This window comes from Aulonocara sp. 'chitande type north' Nkhata Bay, linkage group LG4 (genome assembly GCF_057382095.1).
Source record: "Aulonocara sp. 'chitande type north' Nkhata Bay isolate Kocher_YH1m ecotype deep benthic linkage group LG4, A_spYH_male_GT1.1, whole genome shotgun sequence".
NCBI lineage: Eukaryota > Metazoa > Chordata > Actinopteri > Cichliformes > Cichlidae > Aulonocara > Aulonocara sp. 'chitande type north' Nkhata Bay.
Window position 1 is genome coordinate 17,045,206 of NC_141347.1, and position 27,738 is coordinate 17,072,943.

Below are 27,738 nucleotides of genomic sequence, written 5' to 3' on the forward strand. Positions count from 1 at the left end.
TGGTGGTTGCTGTGGACTTGGGTGGACCGCGTCCGATTCCTGTTATTAGCTGTCCGCCGTAGGGAGGCTGCGTTCCATTTACAAGTAGTGACAGTCTGCCGCAACTCGAACTCAAACCCGCTTTGTTCTTTAATTATAGGCCTTTTATAGCCGTTCATGACACGCACACACACACATAAAGCACTTTGCCTCACCATGAGAATGCAAGTTTACCTAACCTAACCTTAAAGTATCTGATATAGGATAGAAAAATGAAGCAACCAGAGATTTAATTATGAAGACTCTGGGTTCTGTAGTTCACGTTTTACAGACCTGAATGACTCTTTGCATATGATTTATTGAAGAGCAGTTTAGAATGCACTTTACATTTAGACTGTTGCTGTTTCATTTTTTACATTGTTGCCGTGTTATGTCATGAATAAGGTTTACCTGCTGGGGGTTTGATGGATCAGCTGGACAATACAGTCAAAGACAGACTTCATTCATCCCCACAGGGAACGGTTCTGGCTCCGTTCCTCTTCACCATCTACACTGCAGACTTCTCCCACAATTCCACCCAGTGCTTCCTGCAGAAGTTCTCTGATGACTCTGCAATAGTCGGCCTCATCACTGATGGGGACGACAAGGAGTACAGAGGTCTGACCCAAGACTTTGTGGACTGGTGCCAGCTGAACTACCTCCAGATCAACGCCAGTAAAACCAAGGAGCTGGTGGTAGACTTCCGCAGGCACAAGCATTCTCCACTGCAACCACTGAACATCCAGGGTATGGACATTGAGGCTGTGGACAGCTACAGGTACCTTGGTGTTCATCTGAACAACAGACTGGACTGGACTCATAACTCAGACGCCCTCTACAGGAAAGGGCAGAGCAGGCTGTACCTGCTGCGGAGACTCAGGTCGTTTGGGGTGGAGGGCCCACTCCTGAAGACCTTCTATGACTCTGTGGTGGCTTCTGCTATCTTTTATGGTGTGGTCTGCTGGGGCGGCAGCATCTCTGCTGGGGACAGGAAGAGACTGAACAGGGTGATCCGAAGGGCCAGCTCTGTTCTAGGATGCCCTCTGGACCCAGTGGAGGTGGTGAGTGACAGGAGAATGGCGGCTAAGCTGTCATCCCTGTTGGACAACGTCTCCCACCCCATGCAGCAGACTGTGACAGCACTGAGCAGCTCCTTCAGTGGGAGACTGCGGCACCCACGGTGTGGGACGGAGAGATTTCGCAGGTCTTTCCTCCCCACTGCTGTCAGACTCCACAACAAAGACTTTAACTGAACAAACACACACATCCACACATGTGCAATAACACTAAGTGCAATAATCTTTTCTGGCATCGTTGTATTTTTACTCAGTTGTATATAGCATTCGTATTCTATTTTTATCTTATTGTATATTTTTATTCTATTTTATTCTACTGTATATAGTATATTATTTTATTCTATTCTGTACAGCTGTGTACTGTATTTATTCTTATTGTATTCTAATTTTTGCGTCATAACTTTTGCACTGTCCACTTCCTACTGTGACAAAACAAATTTCCCACGTGTGGGACTAATAAAGGTTATCTTATCTTATCTTATCATATGCAAGAATCCTAGTTGGATTTTTGTTGTCACTCGTGTTTTTGAACCAAATATTGAAAACAATTCTGACAGACTGGATACCTGGCCAGGGTGTACATTACCTTGTACTCAAGCATCCCAGGACAGAGCCCTGCCCCACCATGAGCCTGGGTGGATACGTGGTTATAATATAAAAGGACCGATACTGAATATGAATATTTCATGAAAATTGAATTATAATACAAATTAGTAATAAGGGTTTCTCTGCGCCCTTATCTACCCCATACTCAAAGAGCTGCGGGCAGAGAGGGTGACAGGAGAGGATGGCACTGAAGAGAAGATGCTCGGCTTCTGGAGTCTCCTGGTCCTGTCAGTAGGATGCATCTGCTGTGTCTTCTCGTGGATGCTCACCTACCTTGACTCGTTCCAGCCTGGTATGGATTTCCCAACACTGCGGACAGTGGCCCACGTCAGAGACGTTTAATATTGATTACATATGTCTGAATTGCTAACCCTAACCCTAACCCTAGCTCAACAGACCACAATGCCCTGGACTGTCAGTATTATTACATGCTGTGAACATAAGTAGCTTTGATCACAGTTTATGTCGTAAAAGAGAAGGAATATTGAAAAAAAGATCAACATTGTGATATTATTTGTTCCAAACTGACCAGAAACATGCTTGTCAGACTATCACAGCAAAGGATCAGACTCACTGTGCATGACAGCTCGGGCCAATGATGTCTGTTAGATTGTCAGTTGTTTAGTGCTTCTGTACAGTTAGGGTCACCGTCTCTATTTCAGAATAATTAATATGCGGAAAACACAAAGTTGATTGTCTTCCAGTATTCTAGCATAATTAAAAAACTTTGACTTTGTAAGTACATATTATTAGTCCTAATGCCAGTATGATTCTTCATAACTCCTGCTTTGAAATACTGAACTTTAAAATTTACCTGATGAAAGATCATTTACAGTGGCACTCTGTCAGGATCATTCTGACTGTAAGATCACTGTATTAATCTGAATCCTTCTGAAATGTGCTGTGAATGAATGCTGATGCAACTCACTGTGGGAAAGCTGTTAATAAAATGAATCTGTGACACATGCAACACATTCACAGAGGAAGAGGACACAAAGGGAGGACACGCAGAGGCTGTGTTGAAGTCAGAAATCCAAATCTTTATTAAAAAACAGGCGGCGGTAACAAACAGGAAGACAAGCAGTCCATCAAACAGTCTACAGGGTCAAACATTCAGAGAATTCAAACAGCAGTAAAAAATAACTGGAACTGAAAAACTTAAAGCAATGTGTGACGCAATAAAAGGAAGCAGCGCAGTATATTCACTGAATTATCATCAATTACAAAAGAGAAAAACAACGATTTCTAAGGATTATTTTCTTAAATGCAGTTAGAGTGTGGCTGGTAAAGATGGAAACATACAGAATGTAAACTGTGTGAGTTTGTGAACTTTGTTAGTAACAAATGAGGTAAAAAAAACAACCCCAAAACAGACAAAACAGAGAAAGAGGCTCTCAGTATTCATTCATAATTAGAAAGAAACATTCTGGTCGTGGATTTTTACAGTCTTAGTTCCGCTCGCTGTCATCATTATAATCATCATGATCAATGGCGAGGTCCTGAGGTGGGTGGGGCTGTCTCTGGTGATGTCACCATGAAGGAACAGCATCTGGCACGTGTTGCTGAAACATCCCAGTACACTGGTGTAGTTTCCTCTCCAGCTGTTTGACATGTGACACTTGAACATTAAGGGGAAGAAGAAGAAACAGTGTTAGGTCAGGTGACCACATGGTTTCTAAAGTAACTGACAGGAAGTAACCAGGCCGTCAGAAATGGATGGCATGTGTTTAGAGTTACTGGAGTTGGGTAACTCTACTTACCAAAAGCAGAAGCACACAGATGAAGGATCAGATGCTGAATGTTGCAGGAACATGCTCATGTGTGGTGGTCATTCAGTGCTGCAGGTTAGACAGTCCAAGACTGATATGCTGCCCATCTGAGAGTTTGAAAACACACATGCAAAGATTTATTTTGTGTTACAGTCAAAGTTGGATGTTCATTTTTGTCCTTTAAAAATGTTTGTGTATTTAAAAGCACTAACATTTAAGGATGACTTGGATCGTCTCCTTTAAAGGGGAGACAAGTGTGTCCACGGATCTACGTCACTTTACCTGGATGATGACTCCTCCCCCCTCACTCAGAAACACTCCTAATATAACCAAGCAAATAAATAATATTGAAGATTTACTTACATCATTACAAAAACATCAAAAACATCTCCCTTTGATTCTATTTCTGCATTCCTGCTGAACATCAGGCAACAAATATCTCAATAAATCACAGTAAAATGTAAAGCACATGTTTTCTCTGCTTTGTCTAACCTCTGCAGAGCCTCTGTCAAGAAAAACACATCTGTAAGCATAAAACAAATATACATTTCATAACACGTCACTGGACAAACCTCGGTCAGCTGATTTCCTCTGTGCAGTGCAGACGAACATCAGTCAGCAAGTCAAGGTGGTGAGATGGACTGGTGTCCTTTGTGACTCTGCTGGTTCTTCTGAGGAAACACCACCGTCTCTCCACACCGTCACCATCTGTGAGCACAAACTGCTGCTCTGCTCTGCCAGCATGTAGGAAATCACATATCACACACACAGGGGTGAAGAAGCATCAGAGCTCAACTTTGGATACTTTAGATCTTAACAGATCAAAGCAGCTCTTAGTTTCAACAATCAGTGAGCAGACAAACAATGATACCAAACTGATTCTGTATGAATACAATATGGTATTTTCAATACAGCTGTCAAATTAATTTATTAAAACTAATACAGATATATGTATATATTTTTTTTGATAAATTAGTTTGCTAAATTATAAGAATATATATTTTTATTTTTTTCATTTAACAATTGCAACTGAAAGAAATTCAATATTGAACAAAAATATATTGTCACATTCTGAGCATGCTCAGCACGCTGACAGACTTGAAGTTGCTACAGATTTTAAGAAGTGATAATTATAGGGAAGAAACTTCTCTTTTTCATCCGTTTAATCAAACATTTGATGCCTTAGATGTCTCAGTCCTGTAGCATTCTGCAACTACAACTAACCTGAGGCTTGGATTTGGCTGCAGGTGCCCCTGTACATCCTTCTCAGCAGCACACATGTGGGTACCATTTAATCCCACTTCTTCCTGAGCTTTGCTTCATCACAAGACCAAAGGTGGCATCCCGTGTCAGTCTTATCATCATCCAGAAGAAACATTTGAAGAAACATCATGGAGAAGAAACATTTACGCGCCTCCTGGTTTTGTTTTCTGATCCTGCGAAAAGACTGAGGACAACAAAGCCCAGAGAACACGAGATACACAACATCCAACATTCAGACTCAACAGCCTCCATAAATGAAGAGCACCAGGTTGGTTCAGTTATAGTAGATATGAGCATACTTCACATTACTGGGTATGAATAATAATGAGGAGGCAAACTTTGAAGATGCAGAGCATGATGTCCCATCATCAGACTGTAAACAAACATCCACCAGGCTTCTTTGTTGCCAAAATTGATGATTCTCCCATCAGGGATCAGTAGAGTGTATTAACCTGTGGTATAAGCAGCAGTCACTGAAATATTACTGTTTCAGATAAGAAATCTAGCACATAAAAGCCAGGGTGGGAGGGATCTCTGCAAACTGACTTACCTCTGCAAGTGTGAAGCTCAACAAAATCTGACTCTCCAGTCACAGACAAACAAAAACTCCAGCTGGGAGATAGAAAACGCTGTCTGGGTCTTGCTGGATGTTGCTGGTCAGAGTCCACACATTAGCAGAGTGCTTCTTGGTCCCACTGACCCATGTGGACAGTGACTGTGGAGAACTGTTCTGGAAAACAGAGAAGAGAATTAAAATAACAAAAAGCCAAACAGGATTTCCACAAAGACTCTCTTGGAATCAGCAATCAAAAAAATCACTGGTTCATATTTCAATTAAATATGAACAGGTTCCTTAAATGTACGCAGTTCAGACCTGATTTAATTTAATTTCCTTCACACAGCACATTCGTCCAGGCTGACAGGTAAACATAGAATTAATCTCAGGTAACATGACTCATAGTAGAGATTCAGTAAGAAAGATTGCAGGCTCTAATATTATTACCACACAATCCAAGGACACACCAACAGCTCAGATTTCTAGAACTATTTAAACAAATGTCTTCTGAATATTCAATTCATGTTCACAGTGGGAGGGGGGCTGTGTCGTGGAATTTTTTAAATAAAGTCTGCAACACAGAAAGAGCTGTGATCAAGCTATTTATTACTGCGCCAACACACATCAAACATCACAGTTCAGCCATGTCAGCGCTGCCACAGAGGTCGTGCTCCTGCTCCTTTATGCATTCCAAGGAAGAGGGAGGAAGTTAAACTGATCCTACCACACTTCACGTGTCTCGCTATGAAACCTAACGGATCAATGGTTAAGCTGTTTTGTGCCCTTGGCCTTATCAGCACCTGTAAAGGGAGTTGTTTTCTCAAACTGCTGACGCTGAAGTAAGTTCATCTAGTTTTAGAAACTTTCACTGAACAGTAACAGTGTCACAACTAAGCACATGCATAAGCACTTAAATACTTTAAATGAGAATAACAGAACATTTCTATTACAGAGGCTAGAGCCTGTCCCAGTAGTCATAGGTAGAGCACACCTGGACAGGTCACCAGTCTGTCAGAGGACTAACACAGAGACAGACATCAGAGTAACAAATCTATTTAAAATTAATGTAAGTTTGCTGCAGCTGTATGTATGAACATGTGTTTCTGTGCTCACAGTCCACCTCTCAGGAACCTGCAGTTCACTTTTAGTCTACTTTAAACAGACCTCACAAAAGGCTGATGTGGCTGGATCAGTAGTCTGATTTAAGTACGATACCTTTGGCCAGGGATTCATCTGTTGCATCGCTTCACTGCAGTCTTACGTATTTTCCCCACACCTGAATAAAAAATACTGATATATACAAATAACAGCTTCAGCTGATGCAGCCTGACTCAATCCTAAATGTTCAGCACACACAGACACAGAGGTGCCGTTTAAAGTTTAGTGTTAACCTGAGTCACTGATCATTTGCAGTATTACAGAGTCTGGCAGTCTTTGCATGATGTCCACGTCACTGTAAGTTTCTAGCTGACTCTCAGGTGTGACAGGTGTGCCAGCAGGAAAGAGTAATAATAACCTGCATCCTGAGGTTTGTCATGCAGGATTAAAGGAGCCAGGCTTTGTTCACACAGCTAGGATTGTATTTTACACTGACCCTGGGTCAGTATAAGTATCATACAGTTTAAACGAAGCACTGAAACTTGCACATATTTATTATAGATGCACTGAAGCATACATCACTCCCTCCGTAAATGCAATAAACCATACAAAAGTATTGTTCTACCTGTTTTTCAGGTAGTTGTTTACATTATATAATTTATTGTGTTCTGTATACGTCACTACAATGTGATTTGGAAAATGTCTAAATATACCGACAAAAGGCACTTCCGCGGACCCTTCACGTCAATTCCCGACGCGAGAGGGGTACCCTGTGCGTCCATAAGTGCAGCAGAGGGAGCCTGACCATGCGTCACACGTTTGACGAGTTGGGAGTGAGAACGTGTTGATTTTCCACCCTGATTTACAAATAAATTCTTTACAAATCCTACCATGTGAATTCATGGATTTTTTTTCACATTCTGTCTCTCACAGTTGAAGTGTACCTCTGGTGCAAATTACTGACCTCTGTCATCATTTTAAGTGGGGGAACTTGCACAATCGGTGGCTGACTAAATACTTTTTTGCCCCACTGTACATCTGGGGCCACAGAAGTAATTGGAACACCTGAATTCAATGATTTGGATGGGTGAGTGAATACTTTTGGCAATATATTGTATTACTGAAGGAGTTGTTATTGCTTCGTTACACCACAGAAGGGTGTAAAAGGGTCCCCTAAAACGAGCAGGTCTAGTAGGGGTAAACAGACCAGTCCACCTAGCAAAAGTCTAGAGACTGTGTAAAAACGTGTATATCTGCATGTAAGCAGGTACAAAACAGTAAAAAAAATTGACCCTGGCATATAGTGTATTTATTGGTAGCTGTGTTTATTTGTCATGAAGCTAAGTGTCAGCAGCTAAAGCTAGCATTTAGAGACCTCATTGTACTTTGCACATGTACCTCACTGTAATCACAGCGATATCTCTCTCTCTGTGTGTGTGTGTGTGTGTGTGTACATATATATTACCCTCATTCAACCCACCAGCAATATCAGCAAGTTTCTTACTGCAACTGGATGCCACATTTCTTTTGTGCATATATTACTCGTGTTTCAACAGACAGAAGTTGTCATCTCACCACCTGACAAATCTGCTTCACACCGAAAATAAGCAGATGCTGAAGGAGGGGACTTTTTGAAGAGTGGTACAACCAAGCCTCTTTTGCTGAACAACCAAATGTAGATATCCAATTAAAAGCAGATAGCGGATGTTTCATGGCGCTGTGAAGATAGAAACCTGCCTGGCTGACAGCAGACTAGTGCCAGGTGACTGACTTGTTTGAAGAGCAGGTAAGTGCAGGGACATATGGAGACAGATGCGAGAGTATCTGCAAGGCTGCCTTTTAAAACATGCTTCAAAGAGACCATAAGCCAGAAGGAGAGATGCGTCTTTAAATGGTCGCAGGCAAAGGGAGTCTTTGAATGCAGCTTAAACTGGCTAATTTCAATCGTGGAGATGCAGAGCTGCATCCAAACCCAGAATCTGTCTGTTAACACATCAAAAGGCAGAGCTGGCTGAAACGAACAAAAAAAAAAGCCCAGAGCTGATTTTATTAGAAACAGGCAATAAATTAAAATTGAGTCTTTCAGAGCTACATAAAGGTTTACATAAATAATCAAAATAAATATAACTGGCACTCTAAAAGACAAGCTGTTAGCAGGCGCTGCTGTTTGCGGCTTGGAAGGCGGGGCGGGAGGCTTTTGATTTTCTTTTTTTCTGTGAATCTGTCATCCTGACCTTTACTTCTTACAAAAACACATTACACACAAACACACACGTAAAGACACATACACACACTGTAATATGTGCACACACTCTTGCAGCTTTAGAGGTTATCCTCACATTTTCCCACTGACAGCTTATGTTCAGCAGCACCATCTAGTGGTGTCTCGAAGGTTTACAAAGGGAAAATGTTGCAGCAAAACTATGTGAGAGGAATGGTTAACTATATCAGGCTGCCAAATCTCTTCAGAATCAGAGCATCTGAACTCAAAGACATCACAATGTTGACAGATTGGATACATTTTCCTGCAGTTTTTGGTCTCGGTAATGCTCTCTTAGTCAAGAAACACTCCTTTAATATTTTTATCAAAAGCAAAGGGGGGCAAATAGTGTCCAAAATAATCAACATCAGTTCAACAATTTAAGTTGAACATTTAATCTGCAAGTATTTTATCGGCTCCTTGCCATTTCCGTCGGCTCTCTTCAAGCGCTTGCAAAAACTTCCAGAAAGCTTGATGTCAGATGAATGTGGGAGAAAGTGCATTAAGGTCAGCACTCCTTGGTCATATTTAAATGAGATCTTGCAAAGCTTGGAGGTGAGATTGGGCTCATTAGTCTGCAGCATTATGCACAAAGATCAGCATGTCTTGGAAGAATGGATTGCTGTTTCCCTTTTGATCAGATTGCAGTGTTTCGGGTGCAGATGTCCAACTCCACAGACGGAGAAGCACACTTTACTATTCCGACCATGTCTCATTGTAGTCCTGATAGATTGTCTGCACACTATCATTTGTTCTTCTGTTTGTCGCCTAATAAGGACAGCTGCAAACCCTCTGCTAGTGCCATGCATCATAAACTAGGATTCACTGGTACTTATGGACTTGTTAAGTCAGAAGAAGACCGATCCCTGAAGGCCCCATCTTGTAACTCACAGGATTCAAATAATCCGATGCCAGGGTCCCGAGACACCCCCACAGGTCTTGTGGCCGTGCTCCGAAGGGTGAGAGCTGCACTGCCAACAAATTATTAGGGAGGCAGTTTTAATGTTTTGGTTCATCCTTGTATGAAGAGCCTCCGATTCCTCATTTTACAATCAAACAGTGCCATCTAGTGGTTGTGATACTTTGTTACAGAGCATCATGGAGAACTTAGAATATGTCACTCAAGTTAAGTAAGGTTTTAATCACAGTCTGTGAAACAGTAATAGATTGTACTTTCTACACAGCAACCACACTGTGGTGTGTAACAACAGGATCAATATGTGTTTATTAAAAGATTTGCCTCTGCTGGCTGCCAGTGCTCAAGTAGAGGTCAAGTTTCTTCCTGCAGAGGGAAAAATAATAGAGTAAAGGAGTGTGTCCATAAAAGAATTATTGAGTATTAAAAGAAACTTAAAAAGAGCAACAACAGGAAAAAAGCATGCATTGTCTTGAAACACTGTTTCATTGGTGTTAGCCTGGCAGCATAATTTGTAAATTTGCACATTTGTATAGGATTTGTTAAAGCAATAATAAGATGGAATAGCTTGTTTTTCACCAGTAGTCACTGGGTTAAAACTTTTGACCAAATAAGTGCACCGCTTTGGTTTTTCACCTTTATAATTATGTTCTGAAGCTGCTCCTTACACAAAAAAAGAATGTAAGTTGTCAGAAATCACAGAAAAGAAGGTTTTGCTGTGTGGAGCGAGTGGCTCAGCAGATCCAAGGAACAACAGGTGTTGTGTTTTGCCACTGGTGGATTTTGTCTTGCTGAACATCACTAAGTCACAGTCTTCACAAATGTGACCTTAATACTTAATATTTCCCTTCAAGATTCTTTCATTCTATATCTAACACAACAGTTACCCTTTACAGTAGTGTGCAAAAGTCTTGAGCCATCCATATTTTTTAAAATATTTTGCTAGAAAAATTTTTGCTTTTCCACTCATTTTAAGGTACAAGGACTGGACTTAAAATGAGTGGAAAAGCAGCCAATGTCCAAAGAAAAACTTTGCAAGATCTCCAGAAAGGCAGAGAATTATAGTAGTCAAGACCACTTATAAAAAAAAAGAAAGATAAAATATCTGTCTGCCTTGCAAGTCTGGCTCCTTCTGATATGAGGGGAAGCTCAAGATTTCACAATACTGTATATTGTCCATCCATCCAGAGATTAGATGAGAAATACTTTCTTTATCCCATATTATAATAATATCTGGTAGATGCCTCTCAGCGTAATAGATGTATTGTATTGTAGAGGCTGATAGCCTCTTTTATGAAAGACTTCTTAATCCTTATCAACTTCAGAGTGCATCCCAGCTGTGATTGGGAAAGAAGCCTAAGAGAAATGCCACCTTAAAAAAAGTAGCTGGCATGTTCTTATTTGCATTATTTTAGGTTAAAGCTTTAATCTTTTCAAATCCCCACTCTAACCACACACACACACACACACATACACACACTGATAAATGTAACATGAGCTAAAACTTGTGTCTGGATTATTTATTGGTCCGGCTCTCATGCCCACACACAGTAGGAATTATTTATTAAAGGGCAAATAAGCACAATGAACAGAAGAAAAAAACCCAAACAAACAAAACTGTCAGGAACTTTTTAAAAATGCAGTTTTTTAATTGACAGGAAAACATCCTTCAGGACAATGGTTGGTCATCGCACATTAATTATCAACGATACAACAGAGTCCAACTGCGTGTCGAGCCTTTAAACACCATCCCGTCCCCTCCCGTTTTCCCCGTTTGAGGAGTAATGGCAAGGGGGCGGGGCTTATTATTGCAGACACATTGACTCTCCTCTGACAGACAGTACACATGCACCTCCTCCCCTTCTTGTAAGGCTTGAGGGGGGGTTTGGGGTGGGGGTGCTTGGGTCAGTCGGTGAAGGGTTGTAAGGGAAGGAAGGAAAGAGAAAACAAGGCTTCTGATTCATCAAAGTCAAGTTCTATCACAGTTTGAACTTTCTGCTGCTCTCTAGGTTCAGCCGTGTGAGGAGCGCGATCGCCTTCACCGGACCAGCTCGATATTAGTCAAGAAAATGAACCACTACGCTGATCAGTCCTTTACAGAGCATCAGGGCTGAGGCTACTCCTACATAAAATATACATCAGATAAATATTTTCACCATCACCAGTGTTCTACTATGTTTAGATTACCTGGAGGAGAAGTGGAAAAAAAAAGTTCATGTCAACATTAAATAATGTTGGTTCTTAAGAAAACAGAACCAACCAGGTTTCCATTTCTCTATATAAAACTGTATAAAGAGCTCTGTTCTCACACTGTAAATAACCACCCAGTACTGCATTGGACAATAAAGAATAGGGTCGTCTAATCAGTATTTTATCAGATACCAATTATTAAGAGCCCAGTGCAATTAGGTAGTCGATCTACAAATGGAAACATCTGAAAATGCAAATATCAAAATCTCGAAAACATCCAGATGATTCTTTCCCAAAAGTTATTTTCTTCTTCTTCTTCTGCGTCTTCTTTTTAAACCAAAACATGCAATAGTCAAAACTGTTTCCTCAAAAACAGGATTTAAATACTCAGATCCAAAGATCTGCAAAATCGTAAGAACAATTATACAGTCACTCTACCGAACCGTGTCGATTAATACGGCGATACCGTTTAGAGAAGAGGGTTTTATACGGAGAACCTAAAACCTCCCGTTGCTGACGGTGTTGTGCAGGAAGAGGACAGGAAACGAGACGAAGCAGCGTGTTCAAGCACTCAAAAATGATTTTTTTTTTAAAAAGGATTTGAAGCAGGTGAATAACTAACTGTGGCCGTCTGCGACGTCATTTAGTGAGCTTTGTGCTCCTGTGTGTCAGAGCTCAACGAGGACTGGCACCAAAAGACCTATAGGAGCTTTACATTCTGCCTTTGCAAGATGGGAACATTTACTCGGGGATTGTTGGTGTGTGTGTGTGTGTGTGTCCCTTCCACCTGATTACACAGTTGCCAACTGTAGCTTTAAGGAGACCCTGTGTTTAACGGTGTCTAAAGGTGTTTAACACCAAACCTGTCTGTCTACACACGTGCTGCTCGGTAAAGGGGAAAGCCAAAGAGAATGTAGAAGGAGATTTATTAATTGATTTCATTCCTGGCTCTGTGTTTACAAAAGTTTTTGCAGACTTTCAAAGTAATTTATGCATCTGATGAATGTAAAAAAGAAAAAAAAAATCACCTCTTTTTTAATTATTTAGTACCCTTTGAGACAGACTGGGGGCAAATTTGCAGCAATTGTCTGATCAGCTGTTTCACAAATCTATCATAAATACTTGTTTGGTTGATTTTCTTTCCTTTTCATCTGCACAAACACGAAGAACGGAGCCTTACGTGTTTACAGATACGATATGGGAGCACTTTGGTTTTCACTCAGATTACTGAGGATTTGTGCATGTTGTGCGCTGACCCTCCCCCCCTCAAGAAATAAAAATAAAATAAAGACACCCTCCAAGCCAGCTGCCTTGGAAAAGGGTATCTGTACCAATGAAGCTTACAGGGATGCTTCAAGTGTGAGTGTGTGTATATGTGTGCCAAACCACACCGTGCACATAACAGAATCAATTACGTATTGTGCTCTGCCAGGACAGAAGGAAGAAAACGTTCAGCTCCTCGATGAAGCTCCTGGACGCATGGCCCACGTGACATGTGGCAAACCGGTGCGTCAGTAAACCGATGTGTCTGAAGTTGCGAGGTGCCGGTCAGTGAGGACAGAAACAAAAAGCAGAATGATAAATGGCTTGTCGAGTCCTCGGCAGAGGTGCGGATCCCTCTTCTGTTTACAGTAACCCCATCAGTGGGTGGGCCTGAGCTTTTGGAGAAATCTACAGTACCTAACGTCGCTTCCAGCCACACCCACACCAGCACAGCCACACTCAGGGTACGAGTACTTATAGAAGCACGAACACCAGACAGAGTGAGAGAGCTATTCTCAATCGTCATATAAAAAAATGGGTTTATAGCATGTATTAGCAGTTCTACAGTATGAATACAAGAGTGTGGCTGTTTTTATGTAATGTGGATGATAACTATATTTTCCACAAGTATATATTATTATTGCACTCTGGCTACACATATTTAGTAAGTTAGTTAGTTTGGTTGTCTTTAGATGTACAGAAACACAGGTGTCGAAGCTGATCCAGCTTGAAAACAGCACTAGAGGAGAGGCTCAGTGAAGCCATGATTCATTTCATTTCAATGAATCAAAGCAAATAAAAAATCTATTTTTTTCCCTGCCCTGAAATTTCTGGATTTTAAACTCCCCGCAGGGATGTGGCCCATAATAACGGCCAAATTTGAATGTGGAGCTAGGGCGCGTGAACTAATTAGCACATCTTAGTCAAATATATACTCACATTGCTCTTTCTATAAATGCTTCGCATCACTGAGCCCATACTCTTAAGACTGATACCTATTTAGACACCGGTTACATAGAAATCTGAGACAAAACTACAGAAACACATCACACACACACAAACACACACCCTCCCCCCCCCTTGTTCTCTTCGATCTCTTTTTCAAAATAGAAAAATAAAACCCGCTCTCCTCGGACCTCAGCTGGCAGGCTGAGAGGAGAGGGGCGCTCTCCTTCACGGCTTCCCTCGCTCTTTGAAAAGAGACATACATTCACAAGAGGACAACGGAGGAGAACAAACGAAACGAGCAAAGTTGAAATTCAAATTTTGTGTGCAAAAAACATTTTTAGATCTCTATAAAAATATGTGCATATGGATAGAGCTATTTTTACCTCACCAAATACAGTATTTTCCTTTATTTACACTGCACAGATACACAGAGAAACACACGCACTACAGCTCTGCCCTGCTCCTCCTCTCTGTCGTTTACAGGCGTAAGAACTACATGGCCGACTTCCACAACAACAGATTTGACAGTAATCGCACGTAAGAGAACTCAGACGCTCGCACACGCACACACGCACACATACAGAGTTCTGCTCTGATCAATGTGATCCGAGGAGCAGAGGAGGGGCAAGCAGAACTTCTGTAGAAAACCTGAAGTTGCATATCCCACAATTCCCCCCCTTACGCTCGCATTTCACAAACCTCTTCCCGTTAAAAGGTCAGAGGTTGTCAGCCAGACGCTGCTTCCTGATTGGCTCGCGCAGGTGAGGACAGTGTGTGAAAAAAAACTTTGGCTACGGAGTTAGGTGGCTTTAGTCCTGGTGTGTTATCTGCATTAGTCCCCGACACACCGCGTACAGTGAGCACTGTTTGCCTGATACAGCCTCCAGCTGTGGATCTGCTGTCCTTCCAGCTGGGTTTAAAACAAATGGATCCATTGTCTCTTATTCAAGTCTGTACCAGCTTCTCTCTGGAAAGAGTAATCAATGTCTGTTCATTATTCATCTTAACAAAAAAACAACTGAAAAGAAACACCTCTTATTCCCATCTCTGCTGAGATTAGCCGAGGCGCCGCTGCTCCAGCCTCAGAGATTTAAAACCAGATTCACCTCCAGAATCAAACAACTGGTGTTTATTGGGCAGTCCTCCGATTCTTTGCACTGAATCCTGCGCCGCTTCCCAGTCTGCCGTCGAAAGGGGAAGAGCAGGTGGCCGTGTCGGTGTCTGATATGCCAGCTGATAGGCCGCTCATGTATCTGGACTGCGGTTGGTCGAAGGTGAACTGAGGGAGGGGGATGTGCCCCGCAGCAGGGGAGACAGGGCGTGTCTGTGAGAAAGGCATTGGGACAAGAGGGGTGTGAGGCTGGATAAAGACGTTCGGGCTGATGGGGATGTGTGGGTGTGTAGGCGTGTAGGCGTGGGGAGGGGTGTGTGTCTGAGTGCGTGTTGGGGTAGACGGTCGCGAGTGAGCCAGTGCCCAAGTGGGCGAGTTTGCTCGCAGAGGAACATGGACAGGCGTTAGCGATCTGTGCATTGGAGATTGCGTGTTTGCATCTGATGACGCGTCTTGGGCGTTTGTATTTGACTGCATGTGTGGCGTCAAGTCGTAGGAGGGTGTCCTGCGTCTCAGCATCGTGCTGCAATCAGATAATTTGGGGGGCGAGGCGGTTTCAGCGTGCTCCCTCTCTGAGGGTGGGTGAATGGATATACATGGAGGACTCATCTTCTTCTTTCTGTGGTTGCTCCTGACAGACTGCACCCTCACAGGACCGCCTTTCTCCAGCCAGTAGGCCTCCTCTGTGAAGTGTTCGTTAGAGCTGGTTGTTCCAGCCCTTGGGAGACAAACCTCGATGGAGTGACGCCGCTGGTCGTCGGCGTATCCGGCATTCAGTGATGGCGGCTTGTCCAGGAAGCCCTGGTTGTCGATGCTGAAGCCTTTCCTGAAGTCCCGGTCCTTCAGTCCGGCTCCAAGCAGGCTCAGTGCGCTCCTCGACGAGGATGGTGGCAGCGGAGGAGGAGGAGGAGAAAAGGTGGAGGAGTAGGAGTCGAGGGCAGACGGCAAGGTGTACGGGGAGAGGGAGTGGCTGCGGCCCACTTTAACCCTGCTCTCCGTCCCACCTCCCTCCCCGTCCCACCACCTGTGGCCAGCAGAGCTGGTGATGTGATACACCTCCTCGTCGGCCGGGTCACAGAGGGAGATGGCGGAGGGCGGCCTTGGTCTCCGGAGGCTGGCAGGCCTCAAGGGGGCGCGGGGCGAGGGAGGTGGAGGGAGAAGCAGCGAAGGGGAGGACGGTGGCGGAGGAAGAGAAGAAGGGGAAGACAGCAGAGGAGGAAGAGGAGAAGGACGATAGCGAGGGAAGGCGGAGGGGGAGGAGGGAGAAGCAGGCAGGGGTGATGACAAGGAGGATGGATGAGGAGGTAGCTGTGAAGGGGACAGGGGGGGCAGATGGACTGAGCTGGTCCTCTCCTGTTGCTCAAAACCCTGAGACTCCACAGAATCAACTTTAACCGCCACCTGCAACAGAAAAGCAGAACGCATGGGTATAAGAAGCTGCTGAAATGTGTGTATGTGTGTGTGTGTGTATAAGCGTGAAACGGGGTCTCTCACCTGCCTATGCAGGGCCCGTGGTGAGGGGCTGGGTGTTGGCGGGGCGATGCGAGGAAGAGACAGGGATGGAGGTGACCGAGGGTGAACGGGGGAAATGTCCGGAACCTGGAGCAGAGAGTGGCTCTCACAGGGCTGGGAGTGGACCGACATCACTGAGACTGCAGGGAGACATGTGCAAAGCATATATGTCATCAAGTCAAACGTGATAGAACACGGCAGACACACAAAAATGACAGAAACACATGCACTTCTGGAGAAAACACGTGCACAGCTGGGCATAAAGAAACACATGTTATTTTCTGTTCTTTTTAAAGCATTATATTTCAAGAGTCATGGCCAAAGTATGACATCGCTAACACTTTATTATGATAGAACATTTGGATCTTACAAACAGCCATTCAAATAAAAGTTTAAGTGGAAGATGTGGTCATAAATAACAGCTTCAGATATGAAGCCTGGAGAAGTTTTCTGGGCTGAAAATTTGCTTTTTAAAATGTGCTATCAAAATAAAGTGTTTCCTGGATGAAGAAAAAAATCATTAGCGCATACAGTAGGTTGTTACACTGTATGCTGAGCAGCAGCACCGAGCTGACTTTTCAGGGAAACAGTCGCAGAAGGCCAGCTTGCTGCATGTAAAATTCCACATTAGATCCTGGTTACAGTAACAGTTTCACTTGTCTCTACTGCGCCATGCCAAGGGAAATTAGGGTCCTGACAGAATATAGCGCTCTAATGTGTCAGGTGTCAAGTGCACAAGAGAGCACATCCATCAGATGTTCAATCTGTGTGGTGAAACTGTGTAGCCAGGCTCTCAGGTGATCTGCACACACAGGTTCAGTGAACTAGGAGAATTTCTGGAACCTGCAGCAGAGAGCATTAAGGCTCACCGAACCGGGGTGTGCAGATATAATAGAAATAAAACAATAAAATGTTAGTCAGAGCGTAAACGAGTTCATTTCAAGTAGATATTTTCAGTTCAAGCTGTAAAGTCACATGACAAAATATTATTCTTAAAACACCACATCTTTGACAAAAGCTGGGATGCTGTGCAAAAGGTGAATAAGTACTTACTCCATTCTTGACTTCTTGCATATTTGTAACACTTATTAGATCAAACAGATTTTCATATTACACAAAGATAACTAGAGTAATAACAAAAGGCAGTTTTTAAATGATTTATTTTTTATTTATTAAGGGATCGATTTGGCTCTGTGTGAAAAAGTAATTACACCTGAAACTTAATAACTGGTTTTGCCACCCTTGGAAGTGACAGTTCTTCCAAGTTTCCACCATTTGTGGATTATGGATCTAAGCTAGCCTTAGAAATGTCTTTGTAGCTCTTTCCAGACTGACAGATGCCAATGACTGTTTCTCAGCTGGTTCTTTAGATCTTGAAATGATGTGTTGCTTTTTGAGATATTTTCACCTCCTTGAGTTTGTCCAACAGGATCTATTCAAGTGATTTTTTGATTCAGCAGGTCTGACAGTATTCGGGCCTAAGTGTGGCTACTAAAATTGAATCCAGCTTTCCAAAAAAAATGCAGTTAATCTGTCAATTCATGATTTAACAGAGGGGCAGTTACTTTGGCTCACAGGGCCGGGTAGGTTTAGATAGAGTTCTTTCATTTAATACACAAAATATTCATTTAAAAACGGCATTTTGTTTTCCTCAGGTTATCTTTGTCTATCTCTGTCTGTCTGAAACATTTGAGTGTGAAAATATGCAACAACAAAAAAACAGAAGAAGACGAAATCAGGAAGCCGGAGTACACAGAGAGAACCCAAAAAGACAACTAAATGTCTCTGTTTTCATCATCTGTGTGCTTTTGATTGCATATGAGGTTTATGAAAATCAAATCAAATCACTGACACAGCATCCCAGCATTTTTTTGTTTTTAACTAGACAATAACCAAAAGACAAAAGAGAAGTGATGACTGCACATTTTTAAACATATGCACTTTTCTGACTTTGCAACTTGACTGTGAAGACAACGACCACTATAGTTTAGTATTCGGCCATTTCACAGCTGAGCAGATGAGCCTGTGTGAAAGTTGCAGGTATTCACGTGTATCGACTCATCCACTACAGTAAGTACCTTAGGACAGAGCTGGGCCTGTCCACAGCCTGGACACAACATGCCATTAGATTCTGACTGCAAATGAAACAGTTCTTGTTAGTGCTTAGAGATGTGTTCTGAGCATTGTTTCTTTATGTTCTGACTTCTTTTTTAAACACACAGAAGGTGAAACTACAGGAAAAAAAGATAACATTATGTAGGATAGGTATAAGGTTGACTCTATGTGAGATAAACATTACTCAGTCTTTTATTTTAACTAGTTTGAATTGGACCTTGTGAAGTTTAGTTAACAAATTTAGTAACTGTGTCTCTGTCTGTTTACCACACAGATTAAATAAAATGCCAAAACTTCACAATAATAAAGCGATGCTACTCTCACAATCAATATTTTAGTATTTAACATCTAGTTTACCTGAATGCTGGTGTTGGGGACTCAGGTCTACCTCGTCTAAAGGGTAGGGGGCGCTGGCGGGTCGCACCGGTCTAAACATATAACTGTCATTTGGCAGAGAATGCATCCTGGATACAGAGATCTTGGATGACAGCAGGTTCTGGTTGTTGTACTGCACCTCTTCCTCCTGCAGGGGGAGACAGAGACCACTCAGTGCTAAAACCAACAGCTGCAGTTTTTACAAAGAAAGAATAGAGCGCTGCGTGATTCTGATGACTGACGTCTGTGTTGCAGGTTGAGACAGGTAAAAATATGAATGCCATGTCTGTGGCATCTTTCTGGTGCAAGATAGTGTACGGACAACCACTGAAAATAACACACACACACGCACAAATTCAAAGAACTGTCTCTTAAAGTTATCTTAAAGGTAAAGGTTAAAGGAGAGCATCGTTTGTCATCTTTTCATCAGGCTCTGAGAAACATGGGCTGAATTACATGCCAGCTCTATGCACAACCCAAAACATGTATTTAAATGTTTCCGTATTTGTTAAAAGACTGTAACCCAGCAGTAAGATGTAATAACAAAGTATATGTTTATACCTTGTTTTATTCGTAATATTGCATTTCCACCGATCAGGCATAACATTAGTACCACCTCTCTATTATTGTGTAGTTTCCCCTGTTGCTGCCAAAACAGCCCTGACCCATCGAGGCATAGACTCCACTAGACTCCTGAAAGTGTGCTGAGGTGTTTGTAATCAAGATGTTAGCAGCAGATCATTGAAGTCCTCTAAGTTGTGAGGTGGGGCCTCCAGCAATCAGACTTGTTTGTCCATCGCATTCCACAGATGCTTGATTGGAGTGGGATCTGGGGAATTTGAAAGCCAAGTCCACACCTCAAACTTATTTTTGTGCACTTCAAACCATTCCTGAACCATTGTTGCTTTTTGACAGGCCCAATTATCCTGCCAAAAGAGGCCACAGCCATCAGGAAGTACTGTTTCTGTGAAACGCTGTACATGGTCTGCAATAGTGCTTAGGTACATATCAAAGTAACACCCACATGAATGGAAGGACCTGAGGTTTCCCAAAACATCACACTGCCTCCGCTAGTTTGCCTTCTTCCCATAGTACATCTGGTGCCAGGTGTTCCCCAGGTAAGTGACACACCTTGGGAGGCGGCAGAAAGGTCAGCAGTAGTTTTATTTGATGCAACAGTAGCTCGTCTGTTGGATCAGATTGCACGTGGGGAGTGAAGTCCTACCCGTGTGATCTGTTCACTGTTCCTTCCTTGGACCACTTTTGAGAACACCCCACAAGAGCTGCAACTTTGGAGACCCAGTTGTCTACACATCATAGCTTGGGCTTTCTTAAATTCACTGCTGCAATTGCTAATAAGCACAGTTTTGTCTTCCTACCTCTTCAGGTGAATTTGAGCATGGCCCCACATAGGTCCCTCCGACTGAGCTGTTGTTGGAATTTGTGCTTAGTCTGCGATCCCTCTCCCTATCCATTTCCAAGGCGATCTCTGCATCAATCTCCGCATCCTCTTTAGCATCCTGCAAATATATATCTACTTAATATCTGTGCATTTAAAAAGCCAAAAACCAAAGAGATAGTACTCAAGTTACTGCACCTTGTTGCTTTCCTCTAGATGTTTCATCAGAACAGCCACCACCACATTGACCAGAACAAACTGGGCCATGAGCACAAAGGTGACAAAGTAAATTGGAGAAACCCAGGGCAGATATGGTAAACAGTGTTCGTCAGACGGGTGACACTCTCTCAATGTGTCCTGAAAAGAAAAAGAAGAGAAAATGAAGAAGCAGAGAGTTTTACCTCGACACCGAATCACAGTCACCACTTGAAAAAGCTGGGCATCCACAGCTGCAAAGACTTTTGTAAGCATCACAGTTTTACACATTTACTCATTTGTAACTTCAGGAAACAAAGAAACACAAATTTAAGCACACACATAGACATGATGTAAGTAGTTCATAATCAGTAAAAAAAGAAATAAAAACATTGCACATTGTTAAACAACCCCCACTCTCCATCACTCCTAAAAGGTATATGCATGAAATCACGTCCTGTTTTTATATTGAATTAGCTCAAAAAAAATCGCCAAACTGACAGACGCGTACATTTCTTACACACAACATAAAACAGACTGTCTGTACAAAGACAGAAATCTACTTTAAAGTGCCTTTTTTAAAGCAGTGGTTAAAAAGAGAAACTGTGTGGCATCGCCCTCTGCTGGAATTCAAGAGGCATTGCTTATGTTGTGGGCCACTTACGAGCCTGAGTGGAGAAGTTTACTTACACATTTAATCCTTCACATAATATCTTAATATTAGAAAAAAGGTGTGTGACTTCAACAAACATGTCATTTTTTTAAGCATCAGGCCTTGTGTTTGACACCTTTTCCTAACATGATCTTGTTAAAGAGATTCTACACTATACCTAAAAATTATAATTCATTTAAAAAAAAGAAAAACACATGACATTGTCACATCATTTGTAAACGATCACATTTTTGTGTCGTTCAGAATTTCATTTTTTAATAAAGTAAAACTCAAAATGTGAAAGTTTTGACATTGGTCTCCTCTAAGCTACTTTATCATTTCATAATTGCTTTTCGAGGTCGTCGCTCTCTGCGGTTATGAGATAATCTAGTCATCATTTATTAGAGCTCATGTTGTGCATACAAGTGCGTTTGTGTGTGTGTCTGTTCATACTTTCATAATCCCATTCCAGTTGTCTCCAGTGGACACTCGAAACAGTGTGAGGAAGGCCATCCCAAAATTTCTAAAGGTTGCGTGACGACCCAGACCTTCACATGGGTTGTCGTCGCTGCACTCTAATCAAAGCAAACAGAAGACGTTAATTAAGCTGCGCTATAAACATGGTGATGAAAAGAAGACGAGAAATACAACGTGCCGCACTTCCATACAAAATACAACTTCTTCAATCATATAAATGCAGAGTAAACTAGTTCCAAGTGGCGTCTCCCTATGGACGTGGCACAGGACAGCGAATGAGAAAAGTCTTCCAGGGGACAGTCTTTGGGTCAATTTAACAGAAAGCTCTCGAGGCCCTGTTTACAGAAAGAGAATAGCCACCAGAAGATATCCTCCCTTGCCTCAAACCTGAGGTCACATTAACAGCATGCTTGAGAAGAATAACACATCCCTTGGAGTATTATGTACCATGTTTATTATTCTAAGCATCAGTCACCAGGAGACAAATAAGAGGATTAAACAATGTGAGAGTGTAGCACAGAGGAAATGGATAGGGAAGGTTTGCGTAACTTGTAATGAAATCAAGCTATACTGATGCAAGACTGAAACGCTCGCTGTGGCTCTAACAAATGGGAGACGACTGAGTCAGAGGCTGCTGAGAATTCAGAAAAAGCAGCTTCAGTTCAAATATATTCAGTCAAACGTTAAACATCTGACTTTTTCATTTTTTTGGACTGCAGGTATTTCACGTGTACGCCTTTAATATGTCTACATCATTAGCAAAAACATATTTTTAGACGTAAAAAAACTTATTTCACAAGATCAGATTGTAAGAAAACTCATTTAAAAGATATATATATATATATGTAGAGAGAGAGTTTCATCTAACAGTGGTGACTTAGACCTAATTAGACCTAATGAGGAAAACTAATGAGATCTACTAAGTCACTCAAGTCAATGTTTCCTTGCTTTCACACCTTACTAAATATTCTTTCCTCCCAGTCGGAGCTCGCTCCTGTATAGACCATTTACTGTTCTACCCCCTTTGTTTTACCTTTCTCAGGTAATCTTCCTTTAACTCCTGCCCACTGGAAATCGGGATTCATCTGGGTGTAGACTACCAGATAAATTATTAAATCTAGATTCAGATCCACACTGGAATATGTTAATTACAAGCTATGCTGAAAACACCTGACCCTGAAATGACATGAAGCCAGAACTGTATTAACATTTAAACACTCATTCAGCCCCCTGTGCCCTCATCCTATCTACACAGCCTTGGGCAGATACCTTGGACAGAGTCTGCCAACGTACGCTTATCTAAGATCTGTCAGTTAGTCGCATAATTGTTGGTCAGTTTAAATTCCTCTTCCATGGTGAAAATGTATAAAACACCATGTTATAATAAAACTAAAGACTTGTCGACGGCCTATGTAACAAGGGTTGTGTGAGACGCAAGTAAGTTCGAAGATGAGGTTTAGCTTTTTCTTACTGGCGTGAATGCAGGGAACGTTCCTGTTCTCCACCGCTCTGTGCCACGATGTTTCCTTCAAAACTTCCAAAGTTAAAACATATTTCACCCTTACAGGCATGGATCAGCATTTAGCTTGGCACTTCCAAACATTCATAAAAATCTCTGCAAAAGCTGAAGATGGGTCATGTTGCATAAATCGGCAAAACAGACATCATCTTCTATTCCCAGCGTGTAGCAGAGGATCATAACATTTCACCGAAAGCAACCTCTTTATCAGAAAGTTGTTTTTCATTTCATCTTCCCAGAAGTCCTTTTTTTCTTTTTTCTAACACTTTTCCCACACAAACTCAGGCAAAATGAGTTGGACAGAGTGAATCCATTGAAGAAGCAATAATGTAAATAAATGGGATCATGCAAATGTGATCTTTCCTTGGTCAAAACAGGAAGGGAGGATACAAAAAAAGGGGGGGAAATTTGCCGCAAATCGTGACTGTAATAGTGATGCTTGGATTCAAAAACCTTTTCTGGCAAAGTGTGTGGAGCAGTGTGTGTGTGTGTCTTTGTTTTGTTTTTTTCTTGCTGGTGACTGACCCAGTTTGCCAAAGAGCTCCACTCCCAGAGCAGCATAGATGAAGAAGAGCAGCATGAAGAGAAGACCAAGATTTCCCACCTGGAAGGAAAAAGAAAAAAACAAACCCCAAAATATGTTAGATATCTTCTGCAAAAAAACAACAGTACCATTTAAAACATTAAAGATCCAGGGACAAGAAGGCACTGTCTCCGGAGTATATAATCGAGAGGGAGCATATAACTGACTCCATTTGTTTGTCTGTCTGTTTGTTAGCAGTGTAGCATCCACAGTTTCCAAGATCTCATTTTCATATTTTGTGTGATGGTACAAGTTGGTTTCATTTAGGTGAAAATCACATCAAGATCACATCAAATGGGTAAAACAATAAAAAACAAGCCTTGCTTGGCACGAGCACCTCAGTTTTCCAGGGATCTGACCTTGACCTTTATTGTTTGTGCCAAAGGTAAAAGTTGACCTTGAAAAAACATTTAAAGAAACCATATCAAGTAATATATCATGTGAATGGGCATGGGGAGAGCTGTACATTAACACAATGCCCATGACATCACAATGACACCAGAAAGTTTCCCAAAATTACACAGTGCATGAAAATATCTTAAAGTCACAACTTCTTTCAGCTTATAGAAGCCAAATCAGCCAGCTCTGTCCCAGTTATATTGGTAAAGACAATAAAAAACACTATAAATGTGTTAAAGGTCAGACATCAGCATATTGTTATAAAAACATCCTGATGTCAGCATGTTGTAATAAAAAGAATTCATAAAACATCACCGTTTTAGTACAGCCCTTTCTTTTTGAGAGGAGATGTGTTCTCTGAGTGCTCTTGTCTTATTGCATATATTTGATACCACATATGCTTATTTATGCATTAGCATAAAATACTTCTTTTTCCCTTTTCTACCCATTGCATGGAGAAATCCCTTGCGCGCTTAAAAATCAAAAAATTCAAAAATAACTTGGACAGTGTGCACCTCCTATGACTACATGTGCATCGTGCCATCATTTACCAGCATGTCTCATCTCCTTTTCCATTTTCTAAAAATCTTTCCTCGTGCACTCTGTGCCTGGGATGGTTATATCCGAATACTTGACATTTAGAAAATAGCAGAACAACGTCTGTCACTGCACACACATCATAATCTTTGGCGCAGCTGCTCTTTGCCTCTAAGATTTGAGCCACGCAATAACAGAGAGATACATCCGCGACATCTGCTGACACGCCTAAAAAAAAATGGTGGGTGCATTGACAAAATAGCAAAAGCACAAAAAGGAGCACAAGGGAGGAACAGTCTGACTCAAAAAAAAAAAAAAAGAAAAAAAAGAAATCACAAGATCGGTGGCAAAAATGTGCACGGGTATCCATTTGACTAACGAACTCATTGACTCTGTGATAAAATTCCTCTTGTGTGCAGTGTGCGTGCCATTTATTATAAGGCACATTTACTAAGAAAACCAAATGTGATGTGCAATAAGCCGGCGAAAATCTGAAGAAACAAACACACTTGAGGGTTAGGATATGAATTTTGTAATGTGGAAGGATACGCCTGGAATTAAATATTTATTAAAAAGCATAAATCTTTCAGGGCTGTCTATTCTGAACAAAATTCATATCCTGACCCTGTTTTCATAAATAAGAAAAAAAAAGCAAAACCACTCTTTTGTGGTTGAGACATTACAGAGTCCATGTTTACCTGCGGCAGTGCTTGCATGACAGTATCCAACAGAGCTCTCATCCCTGTGGCCATCTTTAGAAGCTTCAGCACTGCAGAGAGACATTGAAACAGCCGTTTTACTGTGATAATTGTGAAAAAGGGTTAGTAGGAAACTGTTTTATCTACATCTGAGATCCTCTTTTTGATGCCAGATCTATTAGAATATTTAGGATAACTTAACAGAGTGAAATGATGTAAGTGTGTACAACATAAGCAAGGATAGATTGGTAAGCGTATGTGTACCTCGTGCTATCCTGAGCACTCTCATGATCCTGATGATGGTTGGATTTATTGGTAATGTGCCTTTCATTTTCAGCTCCTCCAGGACGATGCCCATGATGGACAATGCCACTATAGCTAAATCCAGCTGATTCCACCTGAGAATATTTTTTAGTCGGGTAGAAAAGAAAAGGGCAAAAAAATTAATCAATAAAAAATAAGACACAAGATACAGTGCTTCTCTTTCATCGCTCATGCAGCATATTCAACTAGTACCAGCGGGTGATTGTAACAACAAAGTAATACAAATTCCTTCTTAGTCTTTAAAGGTTATTGTGAGTTAGCTGAAAAGGAGAACAGATGGGAACAGAAGATGAAATGTTGCTGCTGCCTGGCTGCTGATGCTAAATAGTGAGGAGGCTGTTTAGATTAATGGGCAGCCCACCCACTAATCTCTTTTGTAGGGAAAACACTGAGGCAAACCATGATAGCGCTCCACCTGGGTACTCTGAAAAAGATAAGTACCCTGACCACCCAGTGCTCTCAATACAATTGTGGGAAAATAAGGAAGGCAGGAATTCACACATTAAGTAGGGAATAATTTTTGTAACCATTTTATGCGAGATAGTTACATTGACTTTAGTGGGAAACAATGCTATAGAGATTCTCATTGCTTTACCTGTCTCTGATGAACCTGTGTATGCCAAATGCCACAAGTTTGAGGAGGGCCTCAACGACGAAGATGCAGGTAAACACGTAGTTACAGTACTTCAGAACCTCTCCTAAATACTGAGTGCACAGATTGAATGTAAGGAGAAGCGTACAGATTAATTTGAGACATCTTTCACAACATTTTCCATTTGAGCAAGTTTGTAAGGGCACGCATTACCACTGGTTGTTTATAGTGCTCTATGCTCATGGTGAAGACATTGACGCAGATGATAAAAGTGATGAAGAGGTCCAGGTGGTGGCTGGTACACAGCGAGTGGATGGACAGACGCAGGGGAGAGTAGTCGTCATAGTAGCGCCCGAGCTTGGCCTCTGGATCACAAAAATTCAGGAACAAACAAATATATGAAAGACAGAGTAAGAAACACGCAGAGAGACTCACTTTGGTGAGTAACTGTTGTCTGAATATAAAGTGTTGTATGTGTAGCAGTGTGCACCGGAAGGCAAAGGGGCAAAGAGAAGGCAACCACCACTGCTGTTCCATTTCATACTTTATTCACCAAAATATGCTTGTGCCTTAATAAGATTCTGCTATTTTGGTACGCATGTCACACCAGAGAGGCCCTTGAGCAGACCAGGCGACCCACTGATCCTCTAATTGTAAACTTACTCACAGCGGTGGTGCTCCCCTTGTCCCTGTTCCTTAAACAGCATGTGCATGCTACTGCTTGTGTGGCTTGTTTAAATAAGTGAGGACATGAGAGTAACACGAAGTCTAAGATATTTATGGCATGTATTCATTTTTAAAGGGATCACATATTTAGTATTATTACTCAAAATACTTTTGTACGTAAATTTGCACACGTACAGTTCTACTTAAAAATTTACATCCACACGAACATCATGGGGATTTATGGATTTTCGTGAAACCTGAACTGTCCTTTTCCAGGGTGGAATAACTGTACCGCATACATCTTTAAAAAAAAAAACGAAAATTAGACACACATCACTGAATTTATTTTTGATTTTCTATAATCCACAAAAGTTTACATAAAAGCTCAAATATACACATTCACTCACTTAAATCTTTTAATAAAGGTGCTGAAGGCTCTACAAACACCAAGGCCTTTCAGCTTCTTGTTAGTGATCGTGATTGACTACAACTGTTAGTTCTCTTTGTTTGACAGAACTGATTGGATTGACCAATACTCGAAACAATTTGAAAGTCCACAGAACTCAGAGAAGATCTAAGAAATAGAATTCTAGATGTACACAAGTTGTGGCTTTCTTTTTC

General features: G+C 41.7%; 1 protein-coding gene and 1 long non-coding RNA gene across 6 annotated transcripts in view; both read right to left on the bottom strand.

The window, feature by feature from the left end:
- Positions 1–2,730: 2,730 nt before the first annotated feature.
- On the bottom strand, positions 2,731–6,549 carry LOC147332290 (uncharacterized). 4 transcript variants are annotated; one of them, XR_015128793.1, is made up of 6 exons: positions 6,504–6,549; positions 4,694–5,462; positions 4,042–4,203; positions 3,682–3,789; positions 3,461–3,576; positions 2,731–3,318 (listed from the first exon to the last, which is right to left on the bottom strand). It is a non-coding gene; the product is annotated as an uncharacterized LOC147332290 (long non-coding RNA). The 4 variants fall into 4 exon arrangements; XR_015128794.1 differs by lacking the exon at positions 6,504–6,549 and having other exon boundaries at positions 4,694–5,184; positions 5,283–5,790; XR_015128796.1 differs by lacking the exon at positions 6,504–6,549 and having other exon boundaries at positions 4,042–4,193; positions 4,694–5,801.
- Positions 6,550–11,190: 4,641 nt separating this feature from the next.
- The window catches only part of cacna1ha (calcium channel, voltage-dependent, T type, alpha 1H subunit a), a 127,536-nt gene continuing 110,988 nt past the window's right edge, over positions 11,191–27,738 (bottom strand). For both annotated transcript variants that reach the window (XM_086288765.1, XM_086288764.1), the window contains exons 28-38: positions 26,665–26,816; positions 26,455–26,564; positions 25,800–25,933; positions 25,536–25,606; positions 23,844–23,922; positions 21,776–21,897; positions 20,674–20,832; positions 20,456–20,596; positions 19,059–19,224; positions 16,569–16,726; positions 11,191–16,475 (exon numbers count right to left, since the gene is read on the bottom strand). In XM_086288765.1, coding sequence (XP_086144891.1) covers positions 15,093–16,475; positions 16,569–16,726; positions 19,059–19,224; positions 20,456–20,596; positions 20,674–20,832; positions 21,776–21,897; positions 23,844–23,922; positions 25,536–25,606; positions 25,800–25,933; positions 26,455–26,564; positions 26,665–26,816 — 2,675 coding nt within the window. In that variant the 3' untranslated portion in view covers positions 11,191–15,092. The remainder of the gene's footprint in view (positions 16,476–16,568; positions 16,727–19,058; positions 19,225–20,455; positions 20,597–20,673; positions 20,833–21,775; positions 21,898–23,843; positions 23,923–25,535; positions 25,607–25,799; positions 25,934–26,454; positions 26,565–26,664; positions 26,817–27,738) is intronic.